The sequence below is a fragment of the Bubalus bubalis genome, chromosome X (genome assembly GCF_019923935.1).
Source record: "Bubalus bubalis isolate 160015118507 breed Murrah chromosome X, NDDB_SH_1, whole genome shotgun sequence".
In the NCBI taxonomy this organism is placed as follows: domain Eukaryota; kingdom Metazoa; phylum Chordata; class Mammalia; order Artiodactyla; family Bovidae; genus Bubalus; species Bubalus bubalis.
In genome coordinates this window covers 37,045,077-37,064,902 of record NC_059181.1, presented here as the reverse complement: position 1 = coordinate 37,064,902, position 19,826 = coordinate 37,045,077, and the positions used below count along the sequence as shown (strand labels likewise).

The window sequence follows — 19,826 nt, the reverse complement described above, 5'->3', positions numbered from 1 at the left end:
TGAATGTGCAGAGTCTGGAGTGAGGACTGAAGTTTTGCATTTCTAACGAATCCACAGGTGATGCCAGTGGTGCTGGTTCAAACAGCACTTGGAGTTCTAGAACTGTCAGAGAACACAGTTTTGGGCTGTGGCAGAAATGGAGGTGCTAACACTTCCACACGTACCTTGGAGTTGCCATTACTGTGACAGTCCCCTCTCCTCTAAATACCATCGCCCAGGAGCTCCTATGAGCCTATTGATTCAGAAGTCACTGAATACTCTCCTAAGTCATTTAAATCCCAAAAGTGACTCCTAAAAGATAGAGAGGTGAAAAAGGAAAAGATGACACACCTGGCACATTGCAAAGCCAGAAATAAAGTGGAACTCCATAAATGGGAAGTAGTGAACAATGGCGCTTCCCAGGTGGCTTAGTGGTAAAAAATTCGACTGCCAAAGTGGGAGATGCTGGTTTGATCCCTGGGTCAGGAAGATCCCCTGAAGAAGGAAATGGCAAGCAAATACCTACTCCAGTATTCTTGCCTGAAGAATCCCATGGACAGAGGAACCTGGTGGGCTACAGTCCATAGGGTCGCTAAGAATTGGACACAACTTGGCAAACTAAACAACACCACCACAAGTGAACAATGGCCTTATAAAAAATGAATTCACGTGAAGTCTCACGTTGATGGTCCTGAAAAACTGTGTGTCCTGAAAAGGGGTGGCTCCCCCTGGCAGGGGAAGTGTTGACTTTACAGCAATCCTCACTTTTTCTACACACGATTATAGTCTACCTTCATCATAACAATAATATGAGGGCTTGCCTCATAGTTCAGTTGGTAAAGAATCTGCCTGCAACGCAGGAGACCCAGGTTCAATCCCTGGGTCAGGAAGATCCCCTGGAGAAGGAAATGGCAACCCACTCCAGTATTCTTGCCAGGAGAATCCTATGGACAGAAGAGCCTGGCAGACCACAATCCTTAGGGTCGCAAGAGTTGGACACGACTTAGGGACTACACCACCACATCCATAACATAACAGACCTGGTGACTCAGGCTAATTTCCTTTCAGCAAGCACCTCTAAATAGGCTTGTCACAGCCTTCCCATAATACTCCCAGATGTTCTCAAACTGAGAAGGTTAGAATGGAAGTAGCAAGGGCATTACTCACAGGAAACAAGAACCTGGTTATTATTAACAATTCACAAGTCTGGCAAATTCTTTAAAGTCAGTCTCTTTTGTAAGGCTCTGTTTTGAAAAGGCAAGAATGTCAGTTGGGTATTACAGCTCTATGGAAGGTAAATTGAGGACATGGCAGGAGAAACACTATGTGAAAAGCCAGTCTAACCATGCAGCAAATTGTTGATTACATTTGCTTTCAATTAAAGGGAAAGGATGTTCAAATCTTGAGGACCAAACAGGACATTTTACTCCAGCAGAGGGAGCCTATGAAACAGCCAAAAAGCAACCCTAAAATGCCAGTGTTCCTTCGATCTTGTCAGAGTGAATTAAGGATCATTTGCCAAAAAAAGAAAAACACAGTGACAGACTATTGAAGCATGAAAGCATGACAATGACCTTGAAATGGTCAGGTGTTCAGGAAATGTGTGCTTAGTGAATAGTGCCGCCTCCCTGTTAGCCACTCATCAACCCCAGGGGGAAGCCAACATTAAATCATGAGCCATACCTGACTTCGGGGAGGAACTCATTTAGTAAACAATCAGAATTCGGTTGTGGGGGTGGAGGGCTAACTTTCCTTAAGGTCCACCTATGCTTCATGGTTTATGTTTAACCTTCAAATGCATCCAGGGAAAAGAGCTCAGTGCTATCTTGAAAATGAAGAAACTAAGGTTTTAAGAAGCTGCTGCTGCTAAGTCGCTTCAGTCGTGTCCATCTCTGGGAGACCCCAGAGACGGCAGCCCACCAGGCTCCCCCCTCCCTGGGATTCTCCAGGCAAGAATACTGGAGTGGGTTGCCATTTCCTTCTCCAATGCATGAAAGTGAAAAGTGAAAGGGAAGTCGCTCAGACGTGTCTGACTCTTTGCGACCCCATGGACTGCAGCCTACCAGGCTCCTCCATCCATGGGATTTTCCAGGCAAGAGTACTGGAGTGGGGTGCCATTACCTTCTCCGTTTTAAAAAGCTAGTGATTTGTTAATGCTCACACATCTAGGAAATGCAAGAGGTTGGGTTCTTATTCTAAATTTTCATTCTACTCATATAGGATTATACATCCACACCTTTGCCATGTAACTGCAGTACTTCCCATCGTGGGGAGGGCATATTTTGCTGCCTTATTTATTGATGGTCTTGGCCATGTGAACTAGTTTGGTCAAAGAAGTGCTAATGACATAAGCAGGTGCTTTAAATATGCTTGCATAGTTTGTCATGTTCTGAAACACATGAAATGGGGCTAAATCCTACCCATGGCCTGAAGCAGAGCCACCCTACCCCCTCCAGAAAACCTGCAGACCATTAGCAAGAAAAAAAATCAATACATGTTATTTATTGTAAGTTACCTAGATGTGGGATTATCTCTTACAAAGTAAATCTGACTAATACAAAAACTCTGTGGAATATATCTAGCCCCAACTAGATGATGAGAATACCAGGGAGATGAGGAATTAAGTGGATGATTCAAATAGGAAAATAAATTCCCAGGGGCATCCAGCAGGGTTCTCCTAATGTCTGACTGTCCAAAACTGTGTAACATGGCTACCTATAGCTGTAAGAGAGGCCAGAAAAGCATCTGGCATTATAAGTCCCTATTATGGGGACTAGTGTCCATCAGCATAGAAAGAAGAGGAGATAAATGTTTTTGAGCAGACACTCAACAGTGTCTGCTGCCCCAGTATTGTCAGGCTCCAATGTCCATTATCTTTACCAGTTCCCTATACTGTGTTCTATCAGAGGTAGGCAGAAGCTACTTTGAAGTCCCTCCAATTTGACCACAGTGAGCTTAATATGGTAACATGATTTGGCCCCTTCTTTGGCGCTCGCCATGAGAAGAACACCCTCCAGGTAAATGATGGCCCAAGGAGAATGAGGACACACATGGAGCCAAGCTGAACCCACACAGAGCTTCCCCAGGAGTGAGGGAACATAAATATTTGTTGTTGTAAGCCACTGAGATTTAGGGGTGTTTGTAAGAAATTTTAAAATGGTAACAGTGTTTTGAAGCTCATTCAGATCCATATCGGAGAAGGCAATGGCACCCCACTCCAGTACTCTTGCCTGTAAAATCCCATGGACGGAGGAGCCTGGTAGGCTCCAGTCCATGGGGTCGCTAAGAGTCAGGCACGACTGAGCGACTTCACTTTCACTTTTCACTTTCATGCATTGGAGAAGGAAATGGCAACCCACTCCAGTGTTCTTGCCTGGAGAATCCCAGGGATGGGGGAGCCTAGTGGGCTGCCGTCTATGGGGTCGCACAGAGTCAGACACGACTGAAGTGACTTAGCAGCAGCAGCAGCAGATCCATATGGCTATCAGTTTTAGATAACCACTCAGGGATGTCTGCACATGGCACTTCATGTAGCTACCTTAGTCAAAGAGCATTCCAAAGAATCTTCTAAAACACTCCCCTCTCCCCACTGCCCTCAGTTTGACTGGTATACAGTTCTATGGGTTTTCTCCTACTCAGAGGCAGTTGAAAGATGACCAAAACTCACATGGGAGCGTTGGAAAGGTTCTGAATGTGGGATGAAGCACTTTTGGGGGCTACCCAAGGCCCATCATGAGGAGGAAGCAATGGAGGCCAGGGTGGAGGTTGATTCCTTAACCATCACCTCCAACACTACTGCGCAACTGCTGATATTTCAGTAAAATATGTAGTGTGGTATGGCTTATCTCTCCCAAACTTCAGGTCAGAGAATCTTTTGAGAGAAAGTTGTTTAAAAGAGCAAAGAAAATGCCAGAAATGTGCTACCCATTATATTCTGGCCACAATTGGTATTTAAAAAATGCGTCAGTATTAGGTATGCAACAGCTAATTAAAAACTTGGCCTCTATTCCCATGGAACTTAAATTTATTTAGTATAATAAAAGAATTTTCCCATGGATAAAATATTTAAACAATATTTTAAAAGTAATCATAAAAGTTGTAGAAGAAAACATGTTAGAAATGATGTTACATATGTTGGTAAGACGTGATGGATGATATTAACATTTAAAATTCCACAAAACAATCAGAGAAACAATTTAGAGGAAAAAAAGAAAAGGACATGAGCAAGGAATCTGCATATAATGATATGCGAAAACGTATGCAAAGATCATCGTCACACATAATTAGAGAGAAGCAATTTAAAATTAGATACCATGTTTAATCTAGCAGTGGGGTAGAAATGGGTAAGTAAAATTTGTAGCACACAAAACTTTTGTGGAAAAAAGCTCATATACTATTAAGCGGGGAGCTAAATAGCTGCTGCCTCTTGGAAAGGAATTTCTCAACACTGATCAAAAACTGTCTTATCAATTTCAACAAACATTTGTTCCCAAGTGTAGAAAGATATATGTACATATATGCACTACAGCATTATAAACAATGGCAAAAGACTAGAAGCAATGGCTGTTATGAGAGTACTAGTTAAATGAAGTGTGGTACCACCCACACAATGAAATACTCAGTAATGAAAGGTATAAAGTAGATCTATATGTGCTGATATGGAAATTCTCCAACACATCTGGTTGTATTTAAAAAATAGTATATAACAGTGATTGTAGCACATTCCACTGACAAACACATGTGTGTGGTGGAGATGTAAAAATATCCTTTGGAAGATATACAAGGAATAGGTAATATTGTTCACCTATGGGGATAGCTGGAGATTGGGAATCTAAGGTGAGAGGAAGACTTACTTCTTGTTTTATGTAGCTGTCCCTCAGTATCTGCAGGGAATTGGTTCCAGGACCCTCTCAGACACCAAAATCCTTGGATGCTCAAGATCCTTATATAAGAGTGTGTAGTACAATAAATACAGTCAGCCATCTGTAACTGTGGGTTTCCCATCCCCTGATCCAACAATGGGCTTCCCAGGTGGTGCAGTGGTAAAGAATCCACCTGCCAGTGCAGGAGACACAGGAGACAGAGGTTTGATCCCTGGGTAGGGAAGATCCTAGGAGAAGAAAATGGCAACCCACTCTAGTATTCTTGCCTGGAGAATCCCATGGACAGAGGAGCCTGGCGGGCTACAGTCCATAGCGTTGCAAAAGAATCAGACACGACTTAGTGACTAAGCACAGTGTGTGTAGATGCACATGCGCGTGAGTGCGCACACACACACATACGATTCAACTAACAGATCTGCAAAGCTGTGGATTTGAAACCTGGGGATACAGAGGGCCCAACGTATACACTTTGTACACTTGGATGTGTGTGTGTGTGTTTACCAAGCACATGCCATACTTTTAAAAATGAAAATCCAGTTAATAAAAACAAAAATTGAACAGCCCCTAAAGGTGTAAAGGAAAAACAAAAACAAAACCTAACTGCCTTTCAATTCCTCCAGAAAAAAAAAAATCAATGCATTTAAAATGATAACCTTTGGTTTTTTTTAAAAACAATGATCTAGTGATTAGACTGCAGAAGGTTGAATTTCCAAGGACTATTGAATTTCATTCAGTAGACACAGAGTGACCTGAAAAAGCAAACTAATGACAGTTTTTCCGTCAGTAAGGAAGGCAGGGTTATTTACATAACTCTGAGGACACAGGAAAGATAATGTCTGCATTATCTTCACGGCTCATCTTCTGCTGCAGAGAGGAGGAAGGGCCAGCACCCGTAAGTTGCCACAATGGCATGACTGGTCCAGGAGAATCAAAATGTTTCTTAGGCACTGAGCCATTATGAAATTTCTAAGCCATCACTTCTGTTAAATCGGGGGGAGGGGAACCCCATAACATTCATTCTCTCCTTCCTTAAAAGTACAAATAAGTGTGCTGGACTTTCATGGGGGTAAAGGCAGGGTAGCTATGTTCTCAGGAAGAACTGAACTCTACATGGTTAACAAAACCACACTCAATGCCCCCAAAAGTGGAGATAAAAAGGTGCTACTTCTATGGTATCTGGCTATCCATCAGTCAATGAAGAGGTGGTAAGTGCATTTTTTTTTTTATTCTCAAAAGAAGCAAAGGAAAAACTGTGCAGTTGGACATGTTATGATCATGCCTAATGAGAATGTACAGGTTTGTGGTAGGGTCAGAATCAGGCTTTAACTGGTGTAGGACCGGAGACAAAGTATATTGGCAAAAGCAGTGTTGGCAGTTGGAGAAGCTGGAGAAGGCTTCACAGGGGATTTGGAACATAGGTTGTGCCTGAGGGCAAGGATATTCAGGTAGGTAAAAGGCATGAGCAAAGGCCTAGAGGTGGATTACCAGCAACTGGTGAAAATGGCCCCTGGTGGCATAGACATCATGTTGTGAAGACGAGACAGAATGTTCGGGCTGATGAACGAAGCTCAGTCAAGTTTGCAGCAGGCTTGGAAACCATGTGGAAATCTGCAACTCGTGTTACCCTAGTGTTTGCAAAATTCTGTCCTACTCAATGATAACAGATGATCTATGGGGCGGGGGCGGGGGGGGTGGGGAGGTGGGGAGGGGGGCGAAAGGCATAGTCCTGGTCCTTGTAGTTAAATATTTGAGAAGTGTTAAGTTTAAAAAAAGTGGGTTTTATTCCTCCAATGTAGAATTCCTCAGTGTAGTATGAATCTCCAAGAGTGGGTTAGAGTTTGTGAAGGAAATATTTGACAAAGCTTTTTACACTACCTCCAACAATATCATATTGGAGAAGGAAATGGCAACCCACTCCAGTATTCTTGCCTGGAGAATCCTGTGGACAGAGGAACCTGGTGGGCTGCTGTCCATGGGGTCACACAGAGTCGGACATGACTGAAGTGACTTAGCATGCATGCATGGATTGGAGAAGGAAATGGCAACCCACTCCAGTATTCTTGCCTGGAGAATCCCAGGGATGGAGGAGCCTGGTGGGCTGCCATCTATGGCGTCGCACAGAGTCAGACATGACTGAAGTGACTTAGCAGCAGCAGCAGCAATAATATCATGACTGGGGAATACCAGGGAGACAATGGGGAAACCCATTCTGGAGAAGGGAAGAGGTCTAAGGACAGACAAGGTCTATAAACTATGGCTTGTATTAGGTTGGCCAAAAAATTATTTTGTGCTTTTCTGTAACATTGTACTGAAAAACCCAAAAGAACTTTTTGGCCCACCCAATGAAATGGTTAAAGTATGGACATGGAAACGCTGGAATCTCTCTGTGATGAGTACACAGGTTTCTCCAACTTGAGTTTCCCTCTCATGTACATACAATTCTGATACCTTTTCACTACCTTAAGAACGGGTGAGATGCCATGTGAGAGGTCTATCCTGTGTGGGGGAGGTGGTCTTAGAATAAAGAAGAAGCTGAGAATTAGGAGGTAAAATAGTGAAGAGCAGTAGGGGCTCTTGCAATGATGTCCTCAGAAAGACAAAGGAAGATGAGATCAATCTAGACCTCAGAACCGAAAACTCGCATTGGAGAGACACATGTGTGAGAGAAGTTGATGGCAGGTGCTCTGCCTTGGGCTATGGAGGTGGGCCCGAGGGGATTCCTGCCAGTGAAGGGGAGTTCAGGCAGGAGCTGAGCCATCCCAACATGGCTTATTCCATCTCAAGCTTCCAAGTGCCTCTCCAACCTTAGGATACAGTGGTTCTCTAAGGTGGACCACTTGAAGTTCAAGGTCAACAATATTGGAGTCCTAAAATCAGAAGGACTGAAATGCTGGACATAGGATGAGACACAGGCCAAAAGTGGCTTTTCATACATGAATATTTTCTGCAACAAAGCACATAATTTTATTACAATTGGTGAGAAAGCAAATTCTCATGCAAGCTGAGGAAAATAGGGGAAAAATTACCAAATGTTAATTAAAGGTGATAAGATGTTATTGGTATTCTATTTACAATGCTGCTTTTAATGCGAAAATATCTGTAATGGGTTGCTGTTGATCCACCACCCTTACTTCTTCCATAAAGATGACCTTGAACCAGGATTTCCTTTAACCTCTGGGTTTTCTGGAACTGAATGCCTACAGTTAGAGAAAGACAACATAATTCATCTTCAGAATCAACCAAACACCTTGAATTTTAGATGTTAAGCAACAGTATCTCACATGTTCGGTAAACGCTGTGTCAAGCTCCATGTAGAGTCTGATAAACTAATAAAGGACGTAGTGTGTGACCTCGAAGTATGTATGACTGGACAAAAGGGGCAGGGTTACACAAATACTGTAGTACCCGCTGGAGTTGCAGACACTGCCTCAGGAGCAAAATAATGGGCTGAAAAGGACAAAGGTGTTTGTTACTGAGATATCCAAAGGCAGACTGATCCAATATAGAAAAATGAAATCCTGTATTAAGATTTTCTTTGTTTGGGTGAAACACATTTATTTATTTATTTTAAATGTATGTATTTATTTTTGGCTGTGCTGGGTCTTCATTGCTGCTTGGGCTTTTCTCTAGTTTGGGCGAGCAGGGGCTTCTCTTATTGCGGAGCACAGGCTCTAGGGAGCAAGGGCTTCAGTAATTATGGCTCCCTGGCTCTAGAGCACAGGCTCAGTATTTGTGGTGCATGGGCCTAGTTGCTCCACGGCATGTGGGGTCTTCCGGGGTCAGGGATTGAACCCGTGTCTCCTGCACCGTTAGGCGGATTCCTCACCACTGAGCCACCAGGGAAGCCCTTTTGTTTGGATTTAAATGAGACTGGGGAGCTATTGATGTGACAGAAACTACAATGTGATCTGTGGGGATCAGTGTTGAGAGGTTGTAAGGTAAGTATCGGTGCCACTTCACCAGCCCTTTAGGTCATTCCAGGAGTGCACTAGAAGAATCCATGTGATGGCATGAACACTCCTTTAAGCCCTGCATGTGGGATTCAATGTTAAAGAACCGCCAAAGATCCAAATGATTGTACTGGAGACAAGATCTCATTTGTCAGTTTTCGACAGCTGCTATCAAGGCTCCGAAGGTCTTGAGGAATATAGCTGAACCCCTCAGTTTTGGCCCTAGTCTCATGGTTAGTTCTACAGTCTTGGCCCAGTTTGCAAATGCCCTGTGGCACTGGGGCTCAAAATGGCCATAGGAATGCTGGGATCTCTTTTGGATGCGGGGCCAACAGAGATTAAGAACTGCATGCGCTGGGAAGAGTTTGTGTTCGGGTGGTACGCAAATCAGGCTATACTGGACTTAAGTCCCTGGAATTTCTCTGCAACTGGCCCCAGCAGTTGACTAGACTCTAGAGCTGGTCCCTATTTCCCCAGACCTGAGAGAAACTGGGTAAATGAAATTCACTGAATCCATGACAGGTCTGAATATTCTTTCCTTTCCATTCTTTAGGAGGGGTTTCATCCTTTAGCAGGCTAAGTGGTACCCAGACCTCCAAGAGTACCCTGTTGGTTGTAGTGGTCTTCCCTGTCTGAGACCTCAAGAGTCACCTGTTATTTCACCATAGGCCTTCTTTCTCTGGAGACTCCCACACTCTACATTTCATCCTAGAAGTTAACTGGGTCTTAGAAAAGTAGACTCTCAGAAAACCCCAACTGGGCAATGACGGTTATCATCTGAGGCATGGATGACTAGGGGGGCTACAGGGAGAGATGAGGAAGCCATGCTGTATCACTTCAGGATTCCCCATTTTATGCTCTCCTGGATGTGCTCCAGAACTCTCTCCTCGGCTAAGTATCCAAGGAATCAAGGATATATTCTGGCATAAAATTCAGAGGGAAAAGCATTTTCGGTAGGTGTGACAGTGTAAGCTTGGTGTCGGGCTTGTACTCTGAAGAAGAGAAATGAATCGAGCCTGTTGATGAACCAGGATAATGGAGAGAGAAGATGTGATGACACAAATAAGAATCTCTGCATACAGGGAGGGTTGAATGGAGGTTCTGTGCAGCTGTTTTACATTTCCAGGGAAAATGGGGCAAGAGGAAATTTCCACTGCATAAGAGGAAAGCATCTTAACATCTGACAACATGGCTGAATGTAAGAAAGTTGAGAGACCACAGCCAGTGTTGTAACTTCACCTTTTTGCTTCCTTGATCAAGGGCAGATTTTGTCACTGGTAACTAGTGTTTCATGAGCAAGTTTCCAACTTTAAAAAGAAAGCACATCACCAAATTAGAACCATATAATCTAAAAAGAACTGGCACTTAACCAAATTTTGACCCTACTTTTGTCAGTGCCCTGACCAAAAAAAAGAGAGAGATTTTTCTATAAATTCCATTTTATATTTCTTCAGTGTCTCATTTACTCTCTCTCTCCATCTTCCCTTACTTGGGTTTCAGCTCTGCTAAATTTAGGAAGATCTGGTTACATCTTTAAATACAGGGTTTTCTGCAGACAATCGTGCCAGAAAACATCCTCAAGGAGAATTTATTATGAGGTTAAAGGGGATGGGAACAAAGGATCTTCATTACTGACAAAAAAAAACAAAAAAGGACTGTGCTTCCTGATGAGACTCTGTGTGAAAATGTTATATAAATGATAATAGTGGTAAAATTATAATAATCATTCTTTTCTATTCAAACTTAGGATCCCATGCACAAGATTGAACATAGGTATATAATTTAGTCCAGAGTTTCTTCTCACATTCTACACAATTATCCCTTCAAGCAGAACAGTGAGGGTAAAATATTCCTTTAAGTCACCCATCTTCCTCTGCCAAATTTCACTGGTATAAGAGTTAGGTGACTAGACTGGCCACTGGGATCAAGAGTGGGAGGAGTAGGCCCAGAGAAAGGGAAGTGGAGGTTTGCAATGTGGGATGTGTTATGGACTAAGTGACATTCCTCCAAAGAAGAGAGGTTGAGGTCCTAACCTCCAGTATCTATGGATATTACTTTAGAAATTGATGATTAAGCTGAGGTCATTATGGTGGGCCTGAATCTCATTTGACTGTGTTTTTATAAAAAGTGGAAACTTGTTACTGCAGCATTAGTTACAAAAGCCAAGACATGGAAACAATCTATATGCCCACTGAAAGGTGAAGGGATAAAGAAGCTGTGGTCCATATATACAATGGAATACTACTCAGCCATAAAAAGAATGAAATAATGCCATTTGCAGGAATGTAGACATACCTAGAGATGATAGTAATAAACAAAGTAAGTCAAAGACAAATATCATATGATATCATTCATATATGGAATCTGTTTTTAAAAAATTATATAAACAAACTTATTTACAGAACTGAAACAGACTCACAGAGTTAGAAAACAAACTTATGGTTACCAAAGGGGGAATGGGGGTGTTAATTAGAAGTTGGGGATTAATATACACACACTACTATATATAAAATAGATAACCAACAAGGACCTACTATATAGCACAGGGAACTGTACTCAGTATTCTGTAATAACCTATATGGGAAAATAATTTGAAAAGGATGAATATATATGTATAAATGAATTACTATGCTGCATGCAGGAAAGTAACACAACATTGTAAATCAACTATGGTCTGATACTTTTTTTCTTTAAAAAGTGGAAATTCGCACACAGATGGACATGCATACAGGGAAGACAATGTGAAGGCACAGAAGGAACACACCACATGAAGATGAAGGCAGAGATCTACAAGTCAAGGGATGCCAACGACTGCCAGCAAAGCACCAAACGCTAAAGCAGAGGCCTGGGACAGACTCTACTCACCCTCAGAAGGAACCACTCCTGCCCCCACCTTGGTCTTGGATATCTGATCTCCAGAATGGGGAGACAATACATTTCAGTTGTTTAAACCATCAAGTTCATAGTATTTTGTAACAACAGCGCTGGGCATCTAGTACAGGGTGGTACGGGCAGGGTGTGAGGATGCAGACCACTTCTCATGAGGCTCTCCTCCACTCCTGTTTTACTGATTCAGGGTCAGTAATAGGATTAAGAGGTGCGGGGCCCCACGTGGCATTTTCAAAGCCCACTGCCACGAAAACACAGCACACGGACCCAGGCTGGATCACTATATTGGGCTGGCCAAAAAGTTCACTTGGAGTTTTCATAAGATGCTATGGAAAAACCCCAACAAACCCAATCTCTTTTCCCTATATACCTGTGAAGTTCCTGTTTGAGGCCAGATGGGGGACATTGCTAATTGTGCCTCACAGCCTCCTTCAAAGAGAGGGCCCCAGGAAACCTTGGGTGTGGCAGGGGTCAAAGGAGCAGGGCCTGGGGCATTGTTTTTCAGTCTGGTCTTGAAGAAACCCTTTTGTTACAGCATGATGACTATAGTTAACACTACTGTACAGTATACCGGAAACCTTCTAAGAGAGGTGAACCCCAAAATTTCTCATGACAAGGAAACAAAAATTTTTTGTAACTATATGAGGTGATGAATGTTAGTAACTACACATATGGTGGTAATCATTTCACCATACATGTAAGTCAAATGATTATGCTGTTGCTGTTTAGTCACTAAGTCGTGTCTGACTCTTTGCAACCCCATGTATGTAGCCCACCAGGCTCCTCTGTCCATGGGATTTCTCAGGCAAGAATACTGGAGTGGGCTGTCATTTCCTTCTCCAGGGGATCTTCCCGACCCAGGGATCGAATCCAGGTCTTGTGCATTGGCAGATGGGTTCTTTACCACTGAGCCACTGGAAAGCCCTCAAATCATTATGCTGGACACTGTAAACACTGTGCGTGTCAATTATATCCGAACAAAACTGGGGAAAAAACACAGAAGCAGCAGCCCTCTTTCATCTAGGGTAAGGCAGAGGCCAAGTAGGCCGGCTCCAGGCCTCCCATGCTGCTGCTGCTGCTAAGTCGCTTCAGTCATGTCCGACTCTGCAACCCCATAGACGGCAGCCCACCAGGCTCCCCCGTCCCTGGGATTCTCCAGGCAAGAACACTGGAGTGGGTTGCCATTTCCTTCTCCAATGCATGAAAGTGAAAAGTGAAAGTGAAGACGCTCAGTCGTGTCTGACTTTTAGCGACCCCATGGACTGCAGCCTACCAGGCTCCTCCGTCCATGGCATTTTCCAGGCCACTTCTGACCAAAGCAGTGATGCTGTCCTTTCTTCTGTGAATTGAGTTTCCACAGAGTAAAGATAAATGTCTGGAAATCCTTTTGTAAGATCCTATGCTTCAGTCAAACTTATAGGGTGTAACCATTCTTTACACACCCTCTACCACCCCCCCACTCCCCCACCCCCCACCCCACCTCCCACCTGCCCCAGGCTTTTGTTAACACCTCTCCCTCTCCAGGGAACACCCTTATTCCTGACTCCAGCCACTGAAGTCCTCCTGAGCCCTACAGTGTTGGTGGAGTACTCCGAAGCTCTGCCACTTAAAAACAGGTACTCCCTAGGGACTGCCCTGATGGTCCAGTGGTTAGGCTTTTGCGTTCCACTGCAGGGGGCATGGGTTTGATCCCTGGTTAGGGAGCCAAAATCCCACCTGCCTCCTGGCCAAGAAACCAAAATATAAAACAGAAGCAATACTGTAACAAAGTCAATAAAGACTTTAAAAATGGTCCACGTCAAACAAACAAACAAACCTTAAAAAAGAACCCCCAAAACATATTCTCTGCTTAAAAGAATCCCAGTTCTACTTAAATATTAGGCTAGGATTCCTAGAAGCCATGGATGGTAGAGCAACCCCCGGTGGTCATATGTCCCAGGCTCAATTCAAGGGTTGAGGGGGGAGTTTGCTAGGAGGTCTCTAGGAAATAGCTGCCTCCTTGATAAGAAAGCAGGAGAATTCTTTGTCCCCTACCCTTCAGCATCTTGCATTTGAATACAGTCAGCAGAGGATGTGATTCTCAGAGCTACCACAGCCATCTTGTGATTGTGAGGGGAGAAAGAAGAGGGCTGACATGCTCAGATATCTGAATCAGCGCCGGAGGCCATCTACCGCCAGGCTACTTCTTGTGTAAGAAAGAACCAGTCCTCTTCCTTAAACCACTCTGAAGGAAAGTTACAGGGCTCAAAATAGCCTGGAGTTAAAATTCCTCTCTGGGTCCTCCCCACCATTCTATGCAAAACAAAGAACTCTCTCACCCGAAGGCAAAAAAAATGGACATTAAGGTTGATTATGCCTAGCTCCCAGCCAGTCCAGCCTCTGGCCGATCTCCAGAATTCCTTGCCCCAGCCATTTAAGAGATAAATACTCCGAACAACCTTGGAGAAGAATAGACCCCCTTAAGACAGTAGATTTCCACATATATACTTACTCTTTTCTTGGGTTAGGGCAGCAGCTCGGTGGCTCAGACGGTAAAAGCATCTGCCTACAATGTGGGAGACCAGGTTCCATCCCTGGGTCGGGAAGATCCCCCGGAGAAGGAAACGGCAACCCACTCCAGTAGTCTTGCCTGGAAAATCCCATGAATGGAGAAGCCTGGTAGGCTACAGTCCGTGGGGTCACAAAGAGTCTGACATGACTGAGTGACTTCACTTTCACTTTCACTAATCTGACTGCTGTCCCTTTTCGCCTCATTAAAGGTTATCTGTTCCTGTGAAGTGCCCGTCTTGTTCTTTTTCTGAACCTCGCCTTCTCTAACTCCCTTACTCTACATTTTTTGGTGCCGAAACCCGGGAGGGTTGAGGTTCCTTCTCGTTCTCCACAGCCAGCTCTTCTGAGTGTGGAAGCCTGCCGACGAGCTCACTCTCCCGCCTGGGCTTTCAAGACCTCCTCGAGAAGACGCCCTGTACCTTTGTGAGCGGTACAAGTCCTGTGTAAGGGCTTTATTGGTTTTCCACGTAACCTGAGGAATACTGGTCTCTCTCTCTTCCTCTTTTCTCTACACTTTCTTTTCTGCGAGACCGACCAACTCCAGGACAGAGGCCTTTTGCCATTCGACCTCCCTCCATCCACCACGAATTCTCGCCTGACCCAGTAGCCCAGGTAAGCTCGGATGGTATTCTAGGGCGCCATAGACTATCGTCCTTTCTGGGTTTTTAGGGAACCCTCCGGCTAATAGGCCCTCTGGGGAGGTACTTGGGGGATACCTCTCCCTCCTTCAGAGTCTCTCTCTCTTTGCCCGGTCAAAAGATTAGGTGATGACCTTTTCTCTCCACTGGACAGTCGGAGCCATTTGCTATGGGGTCAAGCCAATCTGTCCCATGGGACTCTCCCTAGGCCTGCGTAAAATGAAACCTCAAACCTCTACTCTTGACCAATCTCAAGGTTCATAAACTCGAATCACTTTGCACTCAAATTTGGCCTCAATACAAACTGGATAACCAAAACGGCTGGCCTGAGTTTGTGACTTTCGATTTCAATATTTTATAAGATCTCACTAACTTCCTCAAACGGAATAGCAAATGGTCGGAGGTCCCATATGCCCAAGCCTTTTGGGCCCTCCCTATGCAAGGCCTGCTCCACCCATGAAGTCCTTCTATGCACCTTGCCTCCCAAGCAAAAGGGCTCTTCTTCAACTAACTGCTGGTCACGACCTTCTGCACCCCCGGAGTTCGACCCTGCGGATGAGCCCCCTGCCTATCCGCCACCCTGCCAACCCTCTCCTTCCCCCTCATCCAACTCACCTACTAACCCCGAAACCTCTCCTGACTCCCCCTCAACCCTGCTACCCTATCTCCCCGACTCCCCCTCCCCACTTCCCTCCTCTCCTGCCACACAGTCACGTACCCAACACGTTTCCCCTGAGAGAGGTGGCAGGACCCGAGGGCCCCACCCGAGTCCATGTGCCATTTTCATTGTCAGACATGAGCCAGATAGAAGAAAAGTTAGGATCATTTTCTGAAAATCCTACCAGATACAGAAAAGAATTCCTGAGACTCTCCCAGGCCTATAACCTCACATGGAGTGATGTATATTATATCCTAAATGCCACTCTCACCCCGGATGAAAAAGACCATATCTGGCAAGCGGCAAAAACCCATGCTGATCACTTACATAACCAAGACCAGGATAGCCCAGTTGCTGATGAGGCTGTGCCTCAATTAGATCCCCACTGGACTTAAACCAGCCCGGTGACCCGGGTATCAGGAGACTCTATCATATGATTACCTGACTTCTAGAAGGAATGCAGAAAAATACTCATATCCATGTCAATTATGATAAAGTCAGGGAAATCACCCAAGGGGCAGACGAAAATCCAGCCTTATTCTTGACACACCTAATAGAGGCAGTCCAGAAGTATACCAACCTAGATATCACCACCCCAGCTGAGTTGCTCTACCTTCATGTTCAATTCATCAGCCAGTCTGCCCCTGACATTAGACAACTAGAGAAGGGCCCTGAGACCCCCTCAAAGAGACCTTCTAGAAGTATCCTTCAGGGTGTTCAATAACAGAGAGGAGGAGGCTAAGAGAGAAAAAGACCATGAGAGAAAAGCTAAATATACCTTTTTGGCAGTAGCAATTAAGGGAAGAGATCAGCCCAGCCCAAGTCATCCCAGACTGGGACTTAAGACCCACCCACCTCCCCCGGGACCCTGCTTCTGATGCAACCAGTCAGGACACTGGACAAAGGCATGCTCAAACCCGTGGCCCCCCACAAAAGCATGCCCAACCTGTGGTCAATGGGGACACTGGAAGATGGACTGTCCCCAGGGACGCCCTGACACCCTTGGGGAAGTCCCCACTTACCAGACCTGGAGAGTGAAATGTCCACAGGGATGCCCTGGTGCCCCTAGTGAGATCCCCACTTCTCCCCAGAACCTCAGCCCAACCCTACGAGAATTGTTCCAATGACGGGCCTGGGTTCCAGCCCCCTGGCCCATGTCCCAGACATGAGCTCAGAACTTAGGGTAGACGGGGTAGTGGCCGGGAAAAAGACCTCCTTTATAGCAGACACTGGAGCCACTTTCTCTCTCTTAACTTCCTACTCTGGCCCAACTCAAGACTCATAATTCACAATCAAGGGGGTCTCTGGAGTTCCCTTAAGGCCAAAAATCAGCCCTCCATTACTCCGTCAATTTGAAAAATCGACTCTCATACACTCATTCCTCATAATGCCTAAGTGCCCAATGGCACTCCTAGGGAGAGATCTGTTATCCAAATTGGGGGTCTTTATTACCATATCCCCCCTTGATACAGTCTCTATATTCTGCATGCAGATGGCACCTGGACCGTCCCTCTCCCTCACCCCTGACCTTCCCTTGGATCTACCCACCTTAGACTCCCAAGTCTGGGACACTGATCACCCATCTATAGCCAAACATCATCCCCCAGCCCACATTACCCTAAAAGACCCCTCGACTATAATCACCCAACAACAGTACTCTCTCACCCCAGAGGCCCACAAGGGACTTAGTCTATCATAGACCGTCTTCTTCAAGCCTCTATCCTAATTCCTACCCATTCACCACACAACACCCCTATTCTGGCAGTAAGAAAGGGACCAAACTCTTGGAGACTGGTCCAGGATCGGCAAAAAATCAATGAGGCTATCACACCAACATTCTCAGTAGTCCCTAACCCTTACACCCTTCTGTCTGCCATACCCCTGACTGCAACCCACTTCACAGTATTAGATTTCAAAGATGCCTTTTTCACCATCCCCCTCCACCCCCTCTCCCAACCCCTTTTTGCCTTCACCTGGCAAGACTCCAAGACTCATGTTTCCCAACAACTAACATGAACAGTTCTCCCCCAGGGGTTCAGAGACAGTCCCCACTTTTTTGGTCCATTTTTTTTTTTTTAACAAAAGGACCTACAGACACTTGACCTAGTCCCAAGTCATCTCCTCCAATATAGATGACCTCCTCCTTTGTAGCCCAACCCAAAAACTCTGTCTCCAACATGCTGCCAAACTCCTTGGGGTCCTGGGATCCTGGGGTTATTGCGTGTCCCGATCCAAGGCCCAAATAGCCCAGACAAACGTCACCTACCTGGGGCTCCCCATATCCCATCAGCAAAGAACTATTCCCCTAGATATAATCCAGGCCTTAATTAACTGTCCACTTCCAAAAACAAAAAGGGAACTCCTGCCTATCCTCGGCCTCCTCAACTTTTTCCGTATCTGGATCCCTAACGTCTCCCTCATTACAAAGCCGCTCTATGAGGCTACTAAAGGATGTCTGGATGAGCCCCTCTTTAACCCCTCCTCACCGGCCAGTCCTATTCACCAGCTCACCCGGAGCCTCCTCCGAGTGCCAACTCTCCACCTGCCAGATCACACCAGAACATTCTTTCTCTTTGCCCATTCCAACCAAGGACAGGCCCTGGGACTTCTATGTCAGTGGGCCCGAGACACCTGGGCTCCCAAAGCCTATCTGTCAAAACAGCTTGACATGTTGACCAAGGGGTGGCCTCCCTGCATACAGGCCATGGCTGCTATCACAGCCCTCGTACCCGAAGCAAATAAACTCTCTAGGCATGCCCCTTTAACAGTCTGTTCTCCACACACCTTCTGAGACTTACCATCACATTGGGCTTTCCTCTCTCTTCCCCCTTCCAAGGTACAGGTCCTACATGCCTTTCTCCTCGACCCTCGGCTCTCATTCTCCCTCTGCTCTCCCCTTAACCCTGCCAGCTTATTACCCACATCCTCTACAACAGACCATCTCCTACATAGCTGCAGCCTAACAGTAGATCTTACCCAAAACCCCTTTTAACATTTAACAGATCAGCCCATCCTAGACCCAGACACTCCACACTGGTTCATTGATGGCAGCTCTCAAAAATATCCACCCTTCGTGGCAGGATATGCCATCATCCAGGGGGACCTTTGCTACAATCACGGGACCCAGACAATTGAAGCTTTACCTCTGCCACTTCACACCACCTCCCAACAGGCAGAACTGATAGCTCTCACCAGAGCTTTAACTGTGGCTAAAAATCTAAGGGTTAACATCCACACAGACTCCAAATATGCCTATAACATACTTCACTCAAACACCCTAATATGGAGAGAAAGAGGTTTCCTAACCCCAAAGGGATCCCCCATTATTAATTCAGACCTGATCCACAAACTTCTAGAGGCAGCACTCTTACCAAACAAAGTTGCCATCCTCCACTGCAGGGGACATCAAAAGAGAAGTCTCATATCAGCCTACAACAATGCTGCAGAACAGAAGGCAAAGGAGATAGCCCTGTCCCATCCCTCCCTCCAGTCCCCTGTCATCTTAGCTCTGACTCCATCCAACCCTCCCAACCCCAGAGAAATCCTCTCTTATCTACACTCACTCTTTCATCCCTCATCCAAGACACTCCAACAGTTCCTCCATAACCACTTCCCCATATCCACTGCTGACCAACAATATTTAGAGACTTCCCTGGTGGCTCAGATGGTCTGCAATACAGGAGAGCCTGGGTTTGAGCCCTGGGTTGGGAAGATCCCCTGGAGAAGGAAATGACAATCCACTCCAGTACTCTTGCCTGGAGAATCCCATGGACAGAGGAGCCTGGTAGGCTACAGTCTATGGGGTCGCAAAGAGTTGGACACGACTGAGCGACTTCACTTTCACCCACTCCTGTCAAACATGTCAACCTACTAATCCCGATTGCAACCTTAAACCTACCTCCTTTCCAACCCATCAAATGCAAGGCAGCCTCCCAGCACAGGATTGGCAGACAGACTTTACTCTTATGCTCCCAGTTCGGAGAATCAGATACCTCCTGGTCCTTGTGGACACCTTTTCGGGATGGGTAGAAGCATTTCCCACTACAAACAAAAGAGCTCACACCGTGGCCCAAATCTTCCTCACAGAAATTATTCCCAGGTTTGGCCTGCCTTCGTCCCTACAGTCTGACGATGGCCTGGAATTTACATCCAAGGTCACCCAACAACTTGTCCAATTCTTACAGATACCCTGGAAATTTCACATTCCATATCATCCCCAGTCCTCAGGAAAGGTAGAAAGGATGAAGAGAATAATCAAAGAAACTCTTACTAACCTAAC

General features: G+C 45.4%; 1 protein-coding gene across 2 annotated transcripts in view; it reads right to left on the bottom strand.

The window, feature by feature from the left end:
- The window catches only part of LANCL3 (LanC like 3), a 121,481-nt gene that overhangs the window by 43,087 nt on the left and 58,568 nt on the right, over window positions 1–19,826 (bottom strand). The window contains exon 2 of one of the 2 annotated variants that reach the window (XM_044937105.2): window positions 7,017–8,059. The exons of the other annotated variant lie outside the window; for it this stretch is intronic. Coding sequence (XP_044793040.1) covers window positions 8,030–8,059 — 30 coding nt within the window. The 3' untranslated portion in view covers window positions 7,017–8,029. Of the gene's footprint in view, window positions 1–7,016; window positions 8,060–19,826 lie in introns of those variants that run through there. 2 annotated transcript variants of the gene reach the window in all.